This window comes from Phasianus colchicus, chromosome 9 (assembly GCF_987193195.1).
Source record: "Phasianus colchicus chromosome 9, bPhaCol1.hap1.1, whole genome shotgun sequence".
In the NCBI taxonomy this organism is placed as follows: domain Eukaryota; kingdom Metazoa; phylum Chordata; class Aves; order Galliformes; family Phasianidae; genus Phasianus; species Phasianus colchicus.
The window spans coordinates 21,518,535-21,541,280 of NC_143444.1; the positions used below are offsets into that span (position 1 = coordinate 21,518,535).

Below are 22,746 nucleotides of genomic sequence, written 5' to 3' on the forward strand. Positions count from 1 at the left end.
CCATAGTTTTCCTGAACTTCTAAGAAAGTTGTATCCATTTCTGTACCAGCTTTAAAAAAAAATAGAAAAAAAGAAAAGAGGAGGCAACACTGAGCTAGTAAACCAAAGTGGGGCACTGTGCTATTAATAGGGCTGTAATTTCATGCCTTTTAAAATCTGAAATCGGCAGCTTCAGGTTTTGATTTTTAAAAGTTTAATAAACTTGCACCTGTTTTGATTTTCACTAGTTAGATCTGATGAGTCTCAATGCGGTTCAAAGAAAGCAAACTAAGAAAGTTGTAAAGACACTGAAAATACAGAATAATTACATTATGAATATCTTCAGGAAGGTGGAAGTGATAACTTTCTCCCACAGCTGTTCTTGTTTCCCTGGTCAATATATCTTCAAAACTCTAAAGCCCACAACGATAGCTTGTGTCTCAATGCTCTGTGCTGCACAACAGCTTCTGAAGTTCACAATGTACGTTGTTCAATGTATGCTGTAAGGTGTTCAGACACCAACCTATTTTCTACAGACAGTTTGGCTTTAAGACTGTACTTATTAGTGATGAGTTGATGAAATAAATGTAAAATATCAAAACCCTGGAACTTGCAATAGCTTTTAAACTCAGTATTTCTTAACTGCTTTGGTCTAACAAACAGACTCAGTGCTTTTGTTTGCCAACCACAAGTTGTTTCTTAATAAATAGAAAAAATTCTCAGCTGTGCAGAAAGATCTTTTTGACTACCAAAATAACCACCTACGTGAAAGTACCAAAAATATGCAGTGCTAGCACTTTTAGGAATTCTTGCTTGCTCCCTGTAATAAAAAGGTCAATTTACTGGTGCAGTCAGCTTTCCTTGCATTCCGAGAAATGATGCTTATCCTGTATTAAAAAGATCAATGAGTTATTTCTCTGGATATCTGCATCTTTAAAAAAAATTTTCTTTTATATATTAATTCTTCCCTCCCTTTCTCCATATGTTTTATGAAGTTGTTAAAATACATAGCTCCTCATGGTTTTGCATGCAAAGCATGCTAGACTGCAAGACATGTTCTGAGATAAAGCAGTAATCCATATGAAATTGGGTGGACTAAATGAACACGTGAGGAGTGACCACAATGAGAATGATGAGTCCTGAAAGATCAGATTAGCAATAATAGTCGCAATTCTGAAGTCAGTCAGAAAACAGGAAAGCACATCTTGAATCTTTGTAATGAAAAAGGAAAAGAAAACTCATTAATAAATGCTATAGGAATATACATTGCTATTATTTGCTAACACCATTCCCTCTGGTATTCTCTATTTTAGGAAAGAAATAAAACTTCTGTTGGGAAAGCAGGAAAAAGGCAGCACTACTTTTCAGTGATAGAGCACTTCTGGAGCATGTTCTGAATCTAAAATTCTGTCTTAGACATTTTGAAGGTTTCTGTATCATTTGTAAATAGGTTCAGACCTATGGAAACTGGTATTCTTTCCCTGTTATCAAAGCCTGTTGCTTCCTGCACTACTTTGTTTTTAACAGATTTGAAGTGAAGAAGACAATCTTCATAAAATAATTATGTAGGGAGTGGACAGGAAAGGACAGCTAAGGATTTTCTCACAAGTCTTAAACATTTCCTAAGCTCAAGGATGAGCTAACATTTCCACAAACAAAGCAAAGTTTATTTTCTAACAGAACTACAAATTGAGTTGTAATCAGCATAAGGAAGTAAGACATCAAAAACACAAGTGTACCAACAACACAGAGGCAGCAATGAAATTCACTGTCAGGGAGACAGGAAAAGAAGAAAAATGGAAAAGAAGCCAGAAAAGGTGGAGACCTTTTTCTGGCACACTCACTGTTGTATACTTGCCAAAGGAGGCAGCTATTTTGATCATGCAGTAGGTGAGAGCAGAAGAGCATGAAAAGGATCTAACTCTCATAAATGCAAGCTGGTAGCAGATGGTCTCAAATAAGGATGGAAACACCATTATTTATCACAGTAAGTAAACAGTATCAATAACTTAAGGCAAATAGTTATGCCTACTGTTCCTTCTGCAGTGCTTCAGAGAGGCCTATATGTGTTTTGTAAGAGAATCTGGCTGGGATTGGGGATGGTATCTTTATGAGGATTTGAGCACCTGTATATTGTGCCAATCTGGACACCTGCAATTCTCTATGAGAAGTCATCAAAGCCATGATCCTCAGGATCCTCTTGAATATCAGTCATAGCCAAGATGAAATTTTAACGTACCCTACTGCTACTAACGTGTTCATCAAAAGGGGATGTGATTTAATCCTTGCCAACTGTTCCAGTTTTGTACATTTCTTTTACTGAAAACTATCCTCCTGTGTTTAGTCCCAATATGATGCAGCACAATACGCTGTTACCTCCTAAGCAGTGTGCATATCAATTTGCATCATATCTACCTGCGGCTTGTTTTAGGATTCCCCATCTCTTTGTTTGTATTCCTACTGAGGGCAGTGAACTACATCTGACTTGTGTCAGCACAGAAACATGGAAATAGCTTCCAGTCTTTAAAATTAGAGCCATAGAAAATACTTAGTACTGCTACTTTGGACAGGATGCAATGGAGAAAGAAAATGAGTAACTGTTAATACAGCCTGTGGCATGATGTGACCAGAAAAAATTCTACTACTATTCTACTTCACCCAGAAGGTGAAATTACTAATGTTTCCAGTAAGGCAAAAATGTACATGCACTTATTACTGTCTATGAATTTCAGATAAACATTTCTATTGGCAAAAGCAGTTTGGAATGGTTGCTAAAATTGTAACTGCAATCATGGAGCATAGGATGAAAGAACAAATGTCCATTCGCCACAGAAACATTGAAAGCTGAAAGAAACTCAGCCCCTTAACCTGAAACATTTCACTTCTTTGCATCTGCAGGAACAATACATGAGAAGTTGTTAAGCAAGATGAACCTGTAGGACACCATCATGTCTAGAATAAAAAATCTGGTATATCAGTACTAATCCAGTTACTTCTAAGTGATCACTGTTCTCTACCACTAGCCAAAATACTCTGAGAAGCAGTAGTTATCCCTTCTGATTGCAGCAGTTATTTTCAGTGCTAATTTTAAACATATTTCTTGCCCAGGACAAGCAAAATTTTACATTGAGGTAACATATTCCTAAGAGAAGATAGCTAGCACTAACTTACAACTTAGTTTTACTATGCAACGATGCCCCATTGTGCTGCTACTATTACAGAGCCAACCAGCTCTGTAGCTCAAGCTCAGAGGCCCATATTTAATCCAGGAGTTTGGTGGTGTTCCAGTTTGAACAGTTCATTTATGGTTTTGTTAATCTTCAGGATTCCTCCTAGCAGCTGAAGACCTTTTAAAATCCTTCAGTAAAATCTGACAAAGGACATCAGTGAGCATGTTATATTAGTAAAGGCTAGAACAGCTGAAAAGGAAGGAACATGGTAATAACTTTCTTCTGATAACAAATAGTTGATGGAAGAGGCTTTGAGGTAACAAATTATGGAGACTATTTTCAGGACAACTGAAGACGAGAAAGGTGTAAGGCTGTTGCAAATTTTAACTCAATTGTTTCTTTAGCAAATACTGACACAATTCAACTTCTGGATAGGATGATCATTCCCTGAAAGTGATGCATCCTATTTTTTTTATTGTTAAGTAAAGCAATATAAATGAGTATAGTGGATTGTTCTCATCTTCACATACCTGCAAAAATAATTGCAAAGCATGTGTATGCAATCTTCTCTCTTTTTTACAACTGAGTTTAGTAGCTTATTTGTAGTGCATATACGATAGTAATATCTAGCACAGAATATACCCAGAGACCAATTGCGTTCCCTGTAATTTGGAGAAGAGCACTATTCAAAATCACTTCAGCTCATGAGAGACTATAAAGTGAGATGTTCCTCATTCAATACTATATATTAAATTATTTCAAATACTCCAAGGGAGCTGTAGCACATTGGAGCTAACAGGCAATATCCTCTTATCCAAAGATTATTTCTTTATGTATCCTTTGCAGTCTTATCCGAGAAGACGAGGGGCAATCAGATGAAGAATACAGCATACTGAAATAATATCTATCAACTATTAATAATTTCTTATAAGAAGAAAAAAAAAGACTTCAAAGAAGGCAAAGACAGCTTCATACCTAATTCATATTATCTATGAAAGTAAAAGAAAATAGAAAAACATAATTCATGGAAAGAGGATCTACTATAGCCTCCAATTGGTTATGCCTCTCTAATCACAAAAATCTGAGATACTTTTAAAAGCAACTACTTTTTAGAAGGATTTATGAAAACATACTGCCAGGTAACCACATTTCTTCCTTCTTTTTCCAACCTCCTCCTCCCCACCCCCCTTGTCTCCCCCCCCAAAAAGCCACCAAAAAAACAGATAATTAGCAGACTGATTCCAATTTCATTACTCCAACTAATAGGAAGCTGGTTACAAGTAAGCAAGATAAGGATTGTTTACTTGTTTTTTCTTTCTCCATAAGAGAAAAATCCTTTTCTTGCAGTAATTTGAAAAAAAATAAGATTCTTTTCACCGTTCAAATAAATCCATTAATCTTTCAAGAATCTATCTTTGAGAGTCTTACCTCAGCTGTGGAAACAAAAGAGTCCGTCGATGCAATGCTTAATGTATCTCGAAGGCAAAAATCATCCGTGTTATCCTTTACAGTAATGTCTGTATTTTTATCTTTAAAAGAAATTAAAAAAGAAGAAAAGATAAATAGAATTTTCTGATAGCTTAATAGCTTCAAGCCTTTTAAGTATACTTCATGTACGTTTTCATTTAGTACTTCTTTTGGAAGGCACAACATCGTATTACTATCAGAATACACACTTCTTTGACCTGCTAATATACATGTATGAGTGCATTTTTTTCTGTCTTTAAAGTGGACTTAGAAACACCATCTGCATGAACAGGTAGAGAAAAAAAGTTGCAGGTTTTTTTTTTGTTTTTTTTTAATTATTTTTTTATAAACCTCCAAAGACCTTTCTACCTAAATATTCTGCTTTGCTATATTGATCTAAATCCTTTGTTGAGGTTTTAACTTGGCTGCAACATGTAACAAAGGCTCTGTGTTTTAGTATCAGAAAGAACTATTAAAACAAAAAAGCTATTAATAAAAAAAAACAGGTTTCAGCTTCACTTAAATTTTGTTTCATTGTCTAGTTCTCACGCCATTTTCTACTTGATGGTTTTCCTGCAGAGCCATAGAAGTTTTTAATCTTCACTGTATCCCCTTTTCCCTCTTTTCCACTGCAACAACATATCCAGCTGCACTTCCTATAGCACTAGAACTCTTGCCTTGAAAATAACTGATGTTTTATGCTTAAATTGACCTGCAAAAAAGTTTCTCTCAGTTTTCCTTTATTTTATTCCCAGATGTCAACTGCAGCACATCTTGCTAGCACACATGGCTTTGTTTTCTATATAGAAACACTTTCACTGAAGGATTAAATTCATGAGCCAGTAAGTCAGACTTTGGCTTGATGTGCCCTGTGCTGCATTCTCAGTAGAGCACAGGCATTTATTTTGGGTTACTTTACCTTCAGACATTACACATGTGTTGCTAAAAGTCTGTTTTATTTCCAGCAGTCAACAGCAACCAGCTACCCAATGTCATCCAGATCTGTTGCTATGGCAGTACTTTATAAAAAATGCTATTACATCGCAAGTGGCCTCATGCCAACTTACTGGAATGGTTTACTCATCAATTGAAGTGCTACAATCCACATATCTTAACTGTTATTTCAGTGGTTGTTATGGTTTTATTTGCTATGGACTTGGAATGACAGGTCAAAAAGTGTACATAACAGTAAGTATCTGTCTTTGAGACTATTCACCAAGGGGAAAAATTGGTAAAGGTCTGGGCAAAGACTTCACTAGATGCTGTTGCACTACACTGAGTTAAGAAGACTCTGACTTGTAATCACAACTTCACTAACTTTCATTTGAATATCTTTGATTCTCAAATCCTTCTTAACAGTTTAGTCCCTCTTCTGATCTTTTAAAACAAAGAGGAAAAGTACAGCAGCATCCGAGTTCATTGAGAGTCAGTGGAATCTGAAAAGCTGGAACAGAAAACCAAACTGTGGTCTGTAAAGCATTTGCCTGCTGTCTGGTAAGAGCAGATGGGTAAAATGATGTTTCCTCCTCATTTCTACCCATAACTTGCTTAATATCCCTCTGATAATATTAAATGCTTTTCTATACCTCTCTTTCACATTAGCAGTTGCTGAAATTGCAATAATACTTTTAAACACAGGGTTGCACAGAGCTATACAGCCTGGCCATGGATTTTTCCACTAAGCCTCTCATTTTGGCTAAGATGATCTCCATAATAAATTTGCAATTAAAACAAGAATTTCTACATCTCATAACTAGAAAAGCTTTCTAACACTTGGTTCAAGTGCAATCCAAAGAAATACTGTTTTCCTGACATTTCCAGCCTATAAGCAACATGCAACACTTACTTCATGAGAAGTAAACAGCTCTATTCATAAGTAGCAACATAAATTACAAACTCTTATGAGATTAATGCACATGTGATATTGTTAATGATGTTACTGATGGCTTTAATCAAGATGTTAAGATAAGGACCCAGGCTCTTATGTACAGGAAGAGCAGCTGTCAAGCAGTCTCATGTGTCAACCCAGTCTCAATCCCATGAAGTCTCTGCCACCCTCATAGGGAAGACCCAAGTCCCAGCTACAGTTAAGTTTCATACCAATTTTATACCATACAGTGGCCAGAAATGTAAAGCACATCATGTTAGAAGAATGGAAGAAAACAGCCTATGTCAGTGAGGGATTAGATTCCTGATATGGTTTTGGTCAGTCTAAGAAGATGACCAAAAGCATATCTAACTCCAAGCTGATTCGTTACCCTAATCAGAAGGATGCAGTAATGGGGAAACAGGATGAGTAAAAGGAAAAAACAAGAATTACTCTACAATTTTTACTCTAGTGAACATTTTTTATTAACTTTTTTAACTAAGGCTGTATAACTGACTGTGGTAACGTTAGGCTGTTTGGCTTTTTTATTTAAAATCAGAATATAAATAATTTACATTTGCTGAAGGAGTCATAATTCCAATTTTCCTAATATGGGTCTAAAACTTTCACCTAGCCAAAATCTTTTTAAATGTTTGCTGAATATGGATAATTTTTCCTCCCACACACATACAAAAAATCTTTGTTACAAAAAGGCACAAAATTTGCAGGCTCTGATCAAATATTTATTCTTAAAAGTTTGCAAATAATACTGATACTTGGAAAAGTGATATGCCTGTATAAACACATGTTTAACCAAAACAAACAAACAAACAGTCCTGGTCAGCTACTGATGGCTACCACAGCTCCAATACTGTAAAATACCCTTAGCCTTGCAGGTGCTCATTGAAACCCACACTGCACAGAAAACACACCATTGTGAAAACAGTGATGTGAAAATTCAGTTGCAGCTGGAGTACATACCATACAAGCAGCAGGAGAACATTCTTAGACACAAGAACATGAAAAAAAGAGACAGCAGCACAATGAGAATCCTGGAATGAACAGCTGCAGGAGGAACCCACCCACCCGTGGCTGCATCTGCTGGTACAGTCATCCCAAGTTCTTACGTAGACTAGTAGCTGAAAGAAAGGAATACTAGCAACTCTGTGAGCTTCAAATATACTTCACTTATTTGAGAAGCCAGGGAGTTATTTAGGGTTCGCTTATATTTGTAAAGAGGATGAAATGGAATTTCAGATGTGTTACTGACAACAGTAATTGCCATAAAGAATCTAAGCTGCAGTGCTTTAAAATACCTAACTGCCTCTAAAGTTGGATTACAGGGAGTCCAAAATGCTAAGAATACAGAGTATGGCAAAAACTTGTAAAATTAACCCCAGCTTTATAAGATTATGCAATCAAAGGTAATGATAACAATAAATAATAATATTAAAAAAAATAATGATATAAAAAACTCAAACCAAAAAGCCACCATCACATAACAAATAAACAAGAATAAAAAACACAAAAAAACCCAACCACTTCATACCTATAAGGTACTACTCTGGGATACTTCTTTCTTTGTTGCCAAGCCCTGAGAGACCAAAAAATTAAATACCTCAACTTTCAAAACAGCATTTGACCTTAGAGATGGAACTGCACAGAAATCAGCTATTTAGCATTCATTTGTGAAGAATTCACCTCCAAATAACATTTTCAATTCTGAAAAGTGTATACATGTTACCTTCTCTATTAACCCAAGTGAATAGTAATGTGAGTTTGCAAGTGAGCTTTGCACTTGCATGCAGCAGCTAAAAAAGGAAAGCACTTATCTGCTGACAAAGAATTCACCGAGAGTTAAGGAATCTCGTTCTGAATGCCAGTAAAGCCACGGCTTCCTATTGTCCCCAACCACTCGCTTCAGCAGAACACGATGGGTGGGAAAGCAGGATGGGGAAGAAAAACCCTTTCTATGAAATAATTACAGCCAGCTCCTGGGATAGACTCTGGAAAGGAGAAAACTTCACAGAGAAATTCACCTATGAAAAGTCAGGGTACACCAAAAGTAACACCTTCCTTCTGCTCTGTTGGGCTACCCCAGACAGCTACTGTGTTTTGCAAAAGTCAGATCCCTTGGGTGCATGGCTTCACGACTAAGCAAAGGAATTACAATAATCAAGTAGAGAGAGCACAGCAGCATGAATTACACACAATTCAATTTCAGAAGAATGTGTTGCTGTCTTCTAGCTAGGTCATATGCAGCAGTGTTTTGTCAGCACTGTGTCTGAAGCATGCAGAAGCAGCTTTATTTACATTTATAAATAGTCATAACGCTGACAGTGTTAACTGAATATTCTTTAAAAAGTCATCAGTCCTACCAAATAGTTACTAATTTATTATTATTACATGAATTATTTCATGTAATAATAATGAAATAGTATTACATGAAGTCTTTCAGGATGCACCTAGAAAGCAGTGGATTTTCTACTCATTTTAAAAACATGACGGGAAGTAATCTCTACCTTCAGATGGGACTGTCTGATGTCTGTCATACAGCAGTAGTTAAAGTTAAAGTTAGAGTAGGGTGACCACAGACCACACTTGACTGAACACCTATCATTAGGTTACTCATTTACATTCACCAGTAACACAGATATCTGTGTTCGAAGCGGCTGATAGTTGGGGGCATTTCACTTTACTGTATATAAACAAAGCAGCTATTGCCTAAAACATCTGCCTAGGTGCAGTCACCATCCCTGGAGGTGTTCAAGAGATCTGGAGATATGGCAGTGAGACACACAGCAAGTGGGCATGGCGGGGCAGGGTTGATGGTTGGACTAGATGTTCTCAGTGGTCTTTTCCAAACTTCTCTTCCAAACGTAATGGTTCTATAACTATATATTAGATCAGAGTTTTCTGAAAATATCTAACCAACTCCTGTACCCTGCCAGTATGTCAGCATGCATCAGCAAAACATTTTTCGCCATGTTTTTGACAGGATTGCTTTGATGCAGACCCAAGCACGCTAGGCAAGAGCTAATCAGAGATCCATTTAAAAGAAAAAAGTAAAAAATATCATACTCTAGTGCTGATGGCTGCCCAGTTAGACTGCTGGTTTGTGCCTCCACCTCCAGCAAGGCTCTGTGGTGAACATACAACTTCTGCCTGCCAGTGCCTGACAAGGAGCTCAGCCACCAGAGCAGTGGTTCAGTGGAAGGGAACAACTCAGACATAGGACAGCACTGACTACTGAACATTCACAATTTCACTTTTGTTCTCGTACTCATAGATCTACACAGACTTTTAAAGGCAATCTTTGGTCAAGCTAACTAGTCATCTGATTATACCCTTCTTAACAAATGCCTCAGTAGTTTTCAAGCAGACAACTGTCTGGAAAAAGATGAAACTTGCCTAAAATAACCTTGTAATCTTTAAGAGATTTTCCACATATTTCAGAAAGAAATAAAAGCAATTTCCAGAATGTTTGAAATAATTTGGTTATTTTCAAAGCTTTGTGTTACTGACTTTGTCCATGAAGTTCTATTATCTGCTGACAATCACATGCTTACTGATGTATAAAACAGAGCAAGTTGGCTGCTGCTTGTACATTCTAAAACAGTAAAAATCAAGTACCTTGAATGTTCTCATCTAGCAAAGGAAAACACAGCACAAAACGCTTGTCCGAAAGTAACTATTTCAGTCTAAGTAAACATCAAGTGTACCTAAGACAAGAATGTAAGTATGGTTTATTTCCTGTCTGTCAGACACAGCTACCTTATCATGGGTCTGATGTTCTGAATTGCTGGTAAATGAAATTATTCTTTCAAAATTTAGATTTGTTAAACAAGCCTTCCACAAATTTCATAACTGAATATTTTCTGACAGTTCTTTTTTTTTTTTTTTTTTGAAAGGTCAGAAATTAATCCAATTTCTTGTTGTAAAAAATGTGAAATGAGAAAACTTTCTGAATCATTGTGGCATGCTTTATTTTAAAACCAAAATCTCAAACTAGAAAGCCTTCACAGCGTTAGAAGCTCTGCAAGTCTCAAAGAAGAGGCAAGATAAACACACTTGGTGCTAAATTGCTCAAATCTGAACTTTAAGAAAATATAGAAGTACCTAATGTGTACTTGATAACCTGAACTAATGCATCATATATGCTGACAGCTCAGAAATCAGTTTAGTAAACATAAAACAAATGCTTTCTCTCTCTAATTCTAATTCGCTGCCTAAAGTGAATCTAAGAGTCTGAAACAAATCTGAGATTTATATTCTGTATAAACTACATCTCACTGTTAAGTCTCCCTCCATAAAACATTTTTTTTTCATTACTTTGAAAATGTAGACTTTGAAAATGCAAAACAAAGTTGTCACCACATCCCCTTCATAGGAGCACTCTGCTCTCCTGTAGTTCAGAAGGCGTAACATCTATTCTGGCCATAGCAAAGTCTAGTCTGAATTCACATGATGCTTATTTTAAAACGTGGGCTGTCCACTGGAGATTTATAGCACAGCACTGTGAAGATTGCCAGATGCCTTAGTCATCAGATTTGAACGTCACTGCCTTTTCTTAGTTCTTCACATCTTAAAAACAAGCACAACCTGCCACTATTTTTGCACATGCACTTTCTGCTGACAATAGAATGGTCTGTTCAGTAACATACAGTGTGATAGCACATTAACTCACTGTGATGCAGAGCAGATTCAAAATGCAGCACCATGTTTAAAGGAAAAGGAAATACAATGCTAACTTTGAGGTTTATACATATAGAATCAGTTCATTTAATACGTTTCCTACATCAGAGGCATCCATAAGCAGGTTAGGTAGAAAAGCCTTCTCACCAGACTTGAAAGAAGCCTCAACTGTAAATGAACTTGTCCCTTTGGCCTCTGTCCTAATGTACCTGGGTAAATCTGACAAAATTCTAAAGAAGAAAAACCACAAAAAGATATCTGAACAAGTTTATTTCTAGTGGTACCTCTCACTCCTTTTCCTGGCTGAAACTTTGAAACGGTCTGCCTTATGACATTCTTTAAATAGCTTTATATATATATTTTGTATACTAGAATATAGACTATTTTGCTGATCAGTCTAAGAGTATGGGATCATCCACCATGTTCTCTTTGAAGTGACATTTTAAACACAAGATTGCTGGAAAGGTTTTTCTTTAGCCAGAGTATTATGCTTCAGGGATATTTGCATTTCAAAGTGAGAGAGACAGACTGACAAAAGGAACCCACATATTCATTTGTTCTTACATTGAAAGAAAAGTGTACTGTCTAGCAGTTGCTAATAAAAATGTATTTTAAAAGTACAGAACACTTTACTCCTGAAATGTGATCACGTTAACATGCACATGATCAGCTTGCAGGACTGAAGGCAGTAATAAGAAAGATAGGTGGGTACGTTTTTATCCCAGTAATAGGCATTAAGTTAGGAAGACAGAACCAATTGTTGCTGGCACTCAGTCAAGTAATCGTCAATAAAAATATGTAAATATATATTTTTTTATTTGGACTAACAAATTCTGTATTAAAAAGCAGACTACCTCAGGGCAGAAAAATGTTATAGTATTGTGCAGACTGCAGTGAATCTCTTGTGGAACCCAACTGGCTTCTGCCAACCCAGTTTCACACAGCATTCACTTTAGGAACCTAAATTAGCAAGATACATGTCTAACTTTAAACACTAAGATTTAAATAATATCTTAAGTGCCCTATGGACTAGGGCCTGTTTGTATTCCTCTTGCCCTGGACAATAAGAAAGAATTAGACAAGTATCCTTTAAAGTTAATACTGAATAAAAAGTTCTTCCACTGAATTACTGAGATTGTTAAATGCATTAGTAATGACACATTAATACCTGGATTATATTTAACAATCAGTGCACCCAGCCTGTGACACTCAACACTGCTAATCAGCTACTCCAGCATATGTAGTTCAAGTTGCAAACTAGTCAATATATTATTTATTCATCATTAATTAAAAATAAAGTCTAAATTACATCTGTTCTTTGCGATCTGGAAATACTTACATGTTTGCCTTTAAACATTTGCAGGCATTTCAGCATGTAGAACAAGGACAGCTTTAAATAGCAGTAGAGAGAACAAAGCCTCGTGTGATCAGCACGTGCTCTTGAATCAGATACTCCTGAATCAGATACTCCACAGCACTTCGCTACAAACAGGATTATTAGGTAAGATGGGACATTGGGTACAGACCAGACATACCATTAAGTAAGACTGACTGATTTCCCTTTTGATAGTTCAATCTCAAAACCACAGTTAGTCCCATAAGTTCTTGTAGCTGAGCGCATAAGCAGATGCGTAACTGAAAACCGATACAAAACTAACAGACTTTATTCGCCTTGTTGTAGCAAAAATTGCTGTGAACAACTTTTCAGAAAAGTAGGTATACCCACACATACAGGTTCAACTTTGATAAGAATTAAAGTTGAGACAAAGGTTGAAAGAAAATTCTAAAAATGCCTTTAGGAAAAGAAATGGTCTCTGACTTAACGGGCAGCGAGACTCAAACACAGCAGGCACAGGGGGTAAGAAAAATAGTTTGCTCTTGCACGTGTGCATACAGTGTTTTCATTGCAATCCCCTGAACATAAACTGAAGGTAAATTTGATTTATTTTAGCATCAAGTACCTATTGTATTGATAAAGGAGCTATAGTGCTGAGAGCTAAATTTGTTGATTTTGTATGATTCTTGATATTCCACGTTTTTAAGATTAAGCCACCAAACTAACAGATCCGAAGTCTTCTTAAACACTGAAGTATCATTCTGTCTGTATCTCTCTTGCCCCATCCCTCCTTTCATTTTCCCCAATAATGTTTCAGACGAGCCTCTCTTAAAATAGAATTTAATGCAACAATAAATTACTCCTAGTTGAAGTTCTGAAGCAGGAATTAGGCCTATGGGCCAAAACGTGTTCTTGATCATCAGTTTATATAACCTCACACTGCAGTACTCAGCCAGAAAAATAAACACTTCTCCCACCCCCACAGCTTGCCATTTGTCTGGTATAATTTTTCCTGCCTCTGGAACATTTATATTCAGAATGTATATAAACACACAGACTTTAAGTGTATATACATCCTCTTTAGTAAGAAAAAGAATTTGTAAATTCTTAACTTGTTAAGAACATCCCAGAAGAAAAGTGGTATAAAAAAAAGGAATAAAAATAATAATAAAAACAACCAACAATGTGACTTCCTGCCTTTGGAAGGCTGTTTCCACTTATTCCATATTTACCACTCTTCAGAAGTATTCAAAGTGAAGGCTAGATTTAAGAAATCCAGTCCTGATGTGGGGTGGAAATGATCACCTTCCTTAAGCAAAGAGTAGGTAGATATGTGTGAAAAGGTGAAAAACAAATACAAACACAAAAAGTAACCAGAGAAGCTACAGATTTGAACTAAGCAGGAGAATGGCCAACAAATAAAACGTAAGAGAAACAGGCAACACATAAAGGCATTGCAGACAATGAGTTTTCAAAAAAAAGATAAAGTATGAAAGTGATGAACTACTGTGTGTTGTTCATAGATTTTCACAACAGCTGGTGACACAAACTAAAGGCAGCTTAATGTAAACTATTAGTAAGGGCTCCATTGCTATCTAACTACAGGCAGCAGGTATGAATCCTGCAACAAACAACTGATGAAGAATATAATAAAGAATTATGATCTATTGGAGATTGCCAGTGAGTCCAGAGAAACATGAGAAACACACTCCACCTTTAAAAAGTAAGTGCAGTTTTCCTCAAATAATCAATCAGCTTGTGGAAAAGTGATTTAATTAATATAATAATTTAATTAATTTAATTATTATTTAATAATAATAAAAAAAGAAAAGTAAGAATTTATGGAAGGATTCCCACAAAAATGTGGGTTGAGATACAGGGCCACATTTTCATTAAAATAAATTCACAGATTTAAAAAAAAATTGGAAAAAACTAAGGGATAGCAAGGGAACAAAGTTCACTACAGAAGCAAGATACTTAAGCCAGCGGATTTTAAGTTTGAACAAAACGAGTCACAGAAGAAGCTTATTAAGTGCCTAATTTATTTCACCACTTGATTAGCCATTTAGTAACAGCAAATGAATGCACAGGAACAACCTGAGCTACAAGAACCCAACAATAGGAACAGCTCAAAAAAAAAGATGTGCAGTGAAGTGACTGTTCTTTGGTCATATTGTAGAAAACACAACCAGAATGCCAGAAGTTATCAGGAGATAGAAATTATGTCACTATAAGCCCCTGTTTTGTCTGCATCATATGAACTTTATATAATAAATTTTGGCCAAAATATTCAGAAAGAGTAAAAACTGAAGCTTGGAAAGCTATGCAGAAAGCTATCCAGTATAAACACAAGTATGCAACAGCTTTCACACACGGAGAGATGCGAGGTACTAGAGTTCAACTGAAATGTGAAGCAATAAGTAACAGTCACAAGGATTTTTTGTATGCACAAGAAGGTTGAAAAGAGAAGAGAGTAAGGAACATATCAAGAGATTTAATTATAAATAGCAGGGAGAAAGATTTATTGTATTTCACAGCAACTGCCCTGTTCTTACCAGGTGGATTTTTTTTCCTCTCATTATTTTAAAATGATAAAGATGTGGTAAGTCATAGCTGTAAGACACTACGAAAGCTGAAAGCAAAAAATAATTCAAAGAGATGTTCAGAGGTCTGATCTGAAAACAGATGGTCAGAGGTAAACTTGGCTATGGCAGCCTCTAGCCATAGTCTGGAAGCCAAGAGTTCTGCTAAAGGAAGGCTCTTTTATACACAGTCTATTCTTAAACTCCTTTCAAATCTACTGCCAACCACTATTGGAAAGTGAGTATTAGACTACACGTACCTATCATCTGACCCGTTCAGCTGTTTTGATGTTCTGCCTTGAATTGTAACACTCTCCTTACTGTTCAGCAGTAAGTACTTACCTTAAAAGCAACGCCACACCGTTCCACACTGTGTGTTTCCATCAAGGAATATTTATACATTTATATAACCTTTTCAGCAGGTTGTGGGTTTTAATTTAAACTTCAGTACTGGGTGGATGAAGAACTTTGCCCTGCCACAAACCAGCTTTTAATTTTCAATATCCTTCTGTTTATCATCATCTCATTTCTGTCTATGAAACAATATATAGTCTAATCCTTGACAATACAAATTGTGGTCAGTCATCAGTGACTTTCATGGTTTACTCTTCTTGCAAAATGAAAGGAAACACCAAATAACACCTAACTAAATATTAAAAATATTTTGTCCCGATATTTGTAAAAAGCCCATCTAAGCTTTGTTTTGAGGTTTACTTTAATTTATTTATTATTTAATTATGCTCTTCATTAATTACAAGCTGATTTGTAATTTCATTAATATGTTCTGAATGAAAATGAAAGATTATGAGTGATGAAGCGCTGCCTGGATAACCAGAAGGAGGCAGGAAGCTCATGTTAAGAGGAAACACTGGGAAAGAAATGATTGCAGCTGCTCTCATGTTGTCAGGAAGAAGGAGAAACAATGGAGAAATTGTAGACAGACTTTGTATTTGGAGGACTGTGAAGGGAAACATGGGATCAGCCAGTAGAACAAAGTTCAGGAATTTAAATCAGGTAGTGGGATCGTGGCACAGTTATCAGTAGCTTTTAGAGATAGAAGGAGGAAGAAATTTGCTTTTCACTTGAAGAGAAGCTCTTGAAGGGACTCCTTAGTGGCAGAAATGGTCACAAAAGAAAAAAAAGAACAGAGATAATTTTTATAAACAACGGTTAAGTCCATTTGAGAGAAGCAAATTTTAAATGGACAAGGTAAGGCATGAGAACACAATAAGATTCATGAAGTGAGAGTGATGAGGGTTTAAGTAGGAGTTTTGTTGTGGACAGAAAGGAGGCGGGTTTCAGAGATACCGCTTGCAGAAAAGCAGCAAGGCATACAAACACCGCTTGCTCTGATCTAGAAAGCACTGCTGGGGGGCATGTGCTAACAGACACTTTCTGATCTTATTTGAAGTGTTTTCAGAAGTTTCTAGCCACATCACCCCAAGCTAACATACAATAAGTGATCTCCAATGCTGGCTCTGGTACAGCAAGAAAGATTATTCTGAGCCACTGCTGAGAAGATTGCAACTAATATATTTACTGTGCAGTGAAAAGGCATCTGAGCTTCAGCTTTTAAAAGAAGCACAAGCATATACTCCAGGTTATCAAATATCAACACAGAAATACAGATTATCCAACACTAACCTTTTCAGTACTGATAACTTCTGTGCAGGCCCATTCAAAACTGTTCTGACTTTCAAGCATTATACTGCTAAAACTGACAGAATATTGCTGAGAAAACCAAGCATTATGATCCTTTGATTCATTTCAAGCTTGCTTAGAAATACTTTTGCTTACAGTTTTAAATTGAACCTTTAACTACCAGTTTCACCATCTCAGCCTTTAGGGACCTTTGGGCAAAGAATTTTGCCAAATGCTATTTGGAGAGGAAGTGTTACTACACTGGCCAACTATGCCTTTAGAGCAAAGTTTAAGATATTACATCCTCTACAATTCAGATAACTGTGATTTCATGCATCTGAAATGACAATTTGGTTGCAGCACTGAATTGTAATACAGGAGACACCACAGCAAAACGCAGCAAGCTTCAGCAGTTTTTGAACTTCCACAAACTATGAGTGCTAAGTTAAATTCAAAATCTGCATTTTTTAAGAAATAGGATTTTAGTAACTTTTCTGGGCTTGCTCAAACTTAGTAATATTACTTTCATTTATAAAAGATTTCTTGGGAAGAATGTTTCTCCATACTTAAAAATCTGTTTTTCTTTTGCTTCAAATCCCCACATCCCAATTCTGCTTCAGCCACTAGAAAAAATATTTGTATTTCTCCAAGAAATCATGTAATATAAATTTATCTTCAGGGAACACGAAGCAAACAAAATGTTCAACTGGTGATAAAAAGTGAAACCTTGGAAATTATTTTATGGTATGTGCTACTAGACAGCACAACTAAGTGAACTGATAAAAACTGCTGACCTTCTAATTGGTGCCTATCTGAGAATTAGAAACAGAAATATTTCTTGTGTGCAACCAAATGAAGCATGGTACCCTCAAACTAAATATTTTCCATTTATGCCTTATAAGCAGGAAGGAAAAAACAGGGCTCACGGATTCACTAACAGCAAAATATTATAGAAGTTTGTGCTGATTAAATACATAAAAATGATCTTTCAATAGCTTTGTCAATTATGCAAAGGCTTTCCTGTTTAAGAGCAGCTAGAGAAAAGGTTTCTAATATGCAGGTTCTCCCAAGCGTTTTGTCACTAGGTTAAAGGCTGTGCTCATTCTGTCCCAAATGCCAGGCATATCTTGGAGCGTGAGGGGAAAATTAAAAAAAGAAACAGACATACCTATCATCCAACAACACAGACCTTCACGACAGATCTTTTATTTGTTGTAAATGGTATCAACAAAAAATTAAATAAGCAAATATTTTTACGTTAAAGTGTAATTATTAATAAAAATATATATATTACCAAAAAGTTTAGGGGACAGTATACATACAAGTCACCATTAGCTTGAATGTCAGCATTTCTTTTCGCAGTTAAAATCAAAATAATAATTTTAAGAATTAGGAATTAAGTACTGACAAGGAGCAATACGATGGTGTGAGTTTTCTGTGAATTGCCTTCTTCCTGATTCAGAGTAGCTTATGCTTCCCCCAGGAAAGGCTGTTTCTGGGCCTCCTAGTCCTAGGCTTCGTTCCTAAGAGAATCAAGCAGCACAAAACCAACAGCAGCTTCGCTCTACGTATTTCTTTTAATTTCACATCCAGAAATCCTTGTGCTTTAGAAATCATTTTTAGCTTGCTGGTTTCTATGATAATTCTAAAAGTCCAGTAGGGAGTGTGATAACAATGAACACAATTACGTTCCGTTATTTTATCTTTTTAAAATGCAAATCTTTTCCAGGACTGTATTCATTTCTAACTCAATAATAGGTTACTGAGTTGAAAGAGATGATTTGCAATTAATAACAACAGCAATAACAATCTGGCAGAATTCTACTCACAAGAGTTATTTAGCAGGTGTAAAGTTGAATATTCGACTAGAGCATGCAACCACTTCAAGTGATGATTGCTTGCTCTGACAAGCCATTTTTACCTGTCACAGCAAGCAGCAGAGAAGCACTTCAGCCACATCACGAAAGAGACTAGTTGCAGTGACAAGTGATTGTATTCTAACAGTATCCCAGGTAACTTGCTCCTGATTCTCCCACGTAACACATTACCAATAGCTTCCTCCAGAAGTCTGTCTCTCAAAGCACGTTGGCAAATTGTTTATCATGTCAAACAACTTCAACTAGCAAATGGGATCACAAAAAGAAAAGCAAGCTTGTGGTCTGAGACAGATGTCAGCAGTGTGTCCCTGCTTGCAGCACTCATTCCTCAGTCTTCCACAGTGAAATGTGCTGATGGTATGCAGAGCTACACTAAGTCAAAGTATTGGGCTTGGAAAGTAAGGAGCCAAGAATTTAGAAGTACGTCAGTCAACAACAGCACTAACTTCTTACTTAGAGAAAATTAGACCCTGGGAAGAACAACATTTAAAGATCTTGAAAGGAGCAACATCTCTCATGAGAAAACAAGTAGGGGGGAGAGTGGTTTCAGGAGTCCCAGAGGTTTGGCCAAATGTTTTACAGAGAAAACTGAAAAATTAAAAAACAATAGGTGATTTTAACTTGAAAATTTCCCTCCTGGCTGAATTTGGAGCTCACTATAACTGAAGCTTTTGTAATAAGGAAAGTCAGATGTTTCATAGCAAGTCTTTTGATAACACTTGATAGCATCTGCCCCATTGCCAGAGCTCTGTCTCCAGCTGTGGTTAATCACAAGTGCTAAAAATGGAGAAAACTGAAGAAAAATTCATGAAATATATCTAACCAGAAGGGAGAAAAATACAACCAAGCAAACCAATACAGCAAAGCATTTTCTGGTTACCTATTATTTTTATATATATTTTATATTAAAGAGAACAAAAGCTTTTTCTCAGAGGTCGATGAAAGAATAAGAAGTAGCAGTCGTAATGCTGGACACTCAAATGCCAGAAAGATTACAATGACCATCTATGCCCCACACCTATCCCTCAAAAGGACATAAATCTTCCCTCAAAACACCATTAAATAATAATAATAACAATAAAAGAATAACAAAACATCTTTATCTAAAACTCTGGAATACCCTCAACACATTTTAAGACAAGCTTAATTCAGAATTTGTTTCACTTGAACAAGCAGAAACTGGATATACTTACGACGTTGTCAACTAGATCTAAATATTGCCCACTATCACATAACTTTTCCATGTGTAAGTAGCTATTCAGAAGAAGCAAGTCCCCTCTCAGTATATTCTTCAGTGAAGAGCTAAACACACACAACTTAAAGCTCATATGAGCTTGTTTCTTCAAAACACGCATCATTTATATGGCTTGTTTTGAGCTGTCTAGTATTTCCAGATCTTCTAAGTATGAAAACAGAACTGGTACACAGTATCCTAAAACTACATAGAAACAAAATTGTATCTCTGCAAATACGCTGATCTGTCCTTGTCACATAGTCAAAGATTAGTAGTGTTTGTGGGTTTTTTTTTCCCCCTACAGCACTGTGCTGGTAACTTACATTGTCTGTGAGGCATAATTTTCCTATTTATTTTTTAAAATCTCCCATATCTGTGTGCAATCTATACTTGCATGTATTTAAACACAAAAAGATAATTCATATCAGTATTACTAACCCTTCTTTTTCATTGCTCAATGCTTTTTAATGCCCTAAATGATTATTTTTCATTAGATTCAAGTCACGTGAACAATTTTATCATCAACTACATAGTTAATAAAATTACAGTGTTTGACCACAAATTGTCCTAAAATACTCTTCTACAAATCTTCCGCTTCATAGTGGAGCAGATCATCAACAAACAAGTTCAAGTCAGCAAGCTAATTCTTATCATCTAATGCACGCGATATCGCTTCTCAAAATTGCACATCTCTCAAAAAAACCTACAGTTTGAAAAAAGCTAATTCCCAAGAAATCATATCGACTGGCACTAATTACAGCTTTTATCATCTGAGGTAACAGAACAGTGAATTATTACCTCCATTATTTCATCGGTGTGACATTTTGGTTTGTACCTTTTCTTTCACCAGCCCCCTCCCCCTTTTTTTTCTTCCTCATTCGTAACCCTATTGGCAATTTCACCATCGTTTGCAACATCTTCCTCTTTCCAAAACAGATGATCAGTAAATGATAGATTAGGGTGCTTTCTTTATCCAGCTTCTTTCATAAGTTTTAGATGTGAATTATCCAGGACTACCATTTCATAAGAGAGTTATACAAAGCTTTGAAGAGAAGCGAAATAAAATGAGTATTATATGTTAACATATACATTTTAGAGGGTGTAAGGCAGATCTTTTGAGAGCTCCTTTCATTTCCTTTCACTGGGTTACCAAGTAAAAATTATAGGAAAAACAAAAACATAAGAAAGCTTTGTCAATTCTCCCAAACACATTTTTCTATCTTTTCCCAGAAAAGTTACCAAAAAACACTGATCTCAGAAATACCCTTCTTCAAACATTCACACATCATATCTAATAATCTATTTATTTTACAGGAAAGTAAATTATCTGTCCAACTGTGAGTGAATAAATGTTTCTATATCTAACAAATATGGGACAAAAACATCCTCTGTATTAAATCTTTTAAGCGCCACAATGTTTGATGAGATAATGTTCTTCTGTTTACATCCTAAAATAACTTTCTGCAAAAGTGATGCATGTTATGCTATTATACTTGCTGTTCAAGTCATGAATTTACAGTAATGATGAAAAACCCAAATCCAGAACAGTGAAGCACTGCTCACTAAACAGATTCTTTACTTTTCTGCCCTTACACACGCAGGCCAGCACAATTCTTCATTTCTTCACAATGAAGAAACTGATGACATCTACTCAAGAGATCACAAATGATTTCTATTTAAGAACATTTGAAAATAACTGAATGGCCAGAATGTTCATGGTAAGAATAAAATTATCACATCTTAAAAAAAAAAAAACAAAACAATTTAAAATACTTCCAGGGAAACACAACAAATCAACAACTGAATACACTGAGCCTCTTGAATTCTATTTTATTAATCTTGCCCGAGGACAAAAGCTACAAATAAGTTTCTATTTAAAAAAGTATAAACGCTGCAACTTTATTTATGGCTTATGGCTTCAGACATCAAAATAAAACATCCAAACGCTTTTCTGCTTATGTATGTTTGCAAGTGTACACAGTCATAGCAGAAAGCCAGCTTTGACCTAATTCTCACCTTACTCAGATCTGTATTTAGAAGTTGCAGAATGATGTGAAGGCTAAGATATGAGAGCACTGCCACCTTGTGCCAGCCAAACCAAAGCTGAAGCCTAACAGACAAGACTACAATCTAAGGCTAATCCCAGAAATCCCCTAATCCAAGGGAGCTCAGGTGTAAACAATGCACTTGAGTAACCGGAAGGGGTGAAGACAGGATCAACTCCTTCCCAGACCTCATTTAAGGGTTGGCAGTGGAGGCAAGTGTATCTCTTGTAGGAGATCACTGCTATTATCACTGTACTTTCCATCCTATTATAGCATTACAATGTATGAAGCTTTCTTTTGAAATGCTCTCGTACAACCATGCTGTAAGAAGAGGGATGTGTATTTTTACTACATAAGTTTTTAAATACCTGAGTCAAGATAAACTTCAGAAAGTTGAGAAGAATTCTGAAAATACTTATACATACTTACAATCTATGAGGGGGGAAAAAAATCCTCTCAGCAGTTCATTCTTATTTAAAATATAAATACTGTTTCAAGCTTTAAATAATAATGTGAAAGACCTGGAATTTATTCTGTTTATTGATAAAATATAGCTCTACTCAGTGGATATTTCCATGAGTTCCCTTCACAAGAGGCATTAATACAAACAATAAAAACAAAATAGTAGTACTCACCAATATCATTAGCCAGAGAAGCTGGATCAGAGGTCCCAAGGGTGGCCTCAAACTCCTCCTGGAGACGATAAGCTCTTTGAAGCAGGGATTCAAGCTTATGGATGAATTCAGCACTAATAATATCCTGCAAGAAGACATTAGATTTTCCATTTATTTACAGCCTATATTCTTGGATTTAACAAAGAAATCTTACTCAGTCTTTAAAGAGCTCACTGTGC

At 36.0% G+C, this 22,746-nt stretch overlaps 1 protein-coding gene across 3 annotated transcripts in view; it reads right to left on the bottom strand.

Annotated features, from left to right (window-relative positions):
- MIGA1 (mitoguardin 1) overlaps nucleotides 1-22,746 on the bottom strand; it is a 33,506-nt gene that overhangs the window by 4,955 nt on the left and 5,805 nt on the right. For all 3 annotated transcript variants that reach the window (XM_090146494.1, XM_031600553.2, XM_090146495.1), the window contains exons 7-8: nucleotides 22,529-22,652; nucleotides 4,578-4,678 (exon numbers count right to left, since the gene is read on the bottom strand). In XM_090146494.1, coding sequence (XP_090002620.1) covers nucleotides 4,578-4,678; nucleotides 22,529-22,652 — 225 coding nt within the window. The remainder of the gene's footprint in view (nucleotides 1-4,577; nucleotides 4,679-22,528; nucleotides 22,653-22,746) is intronic.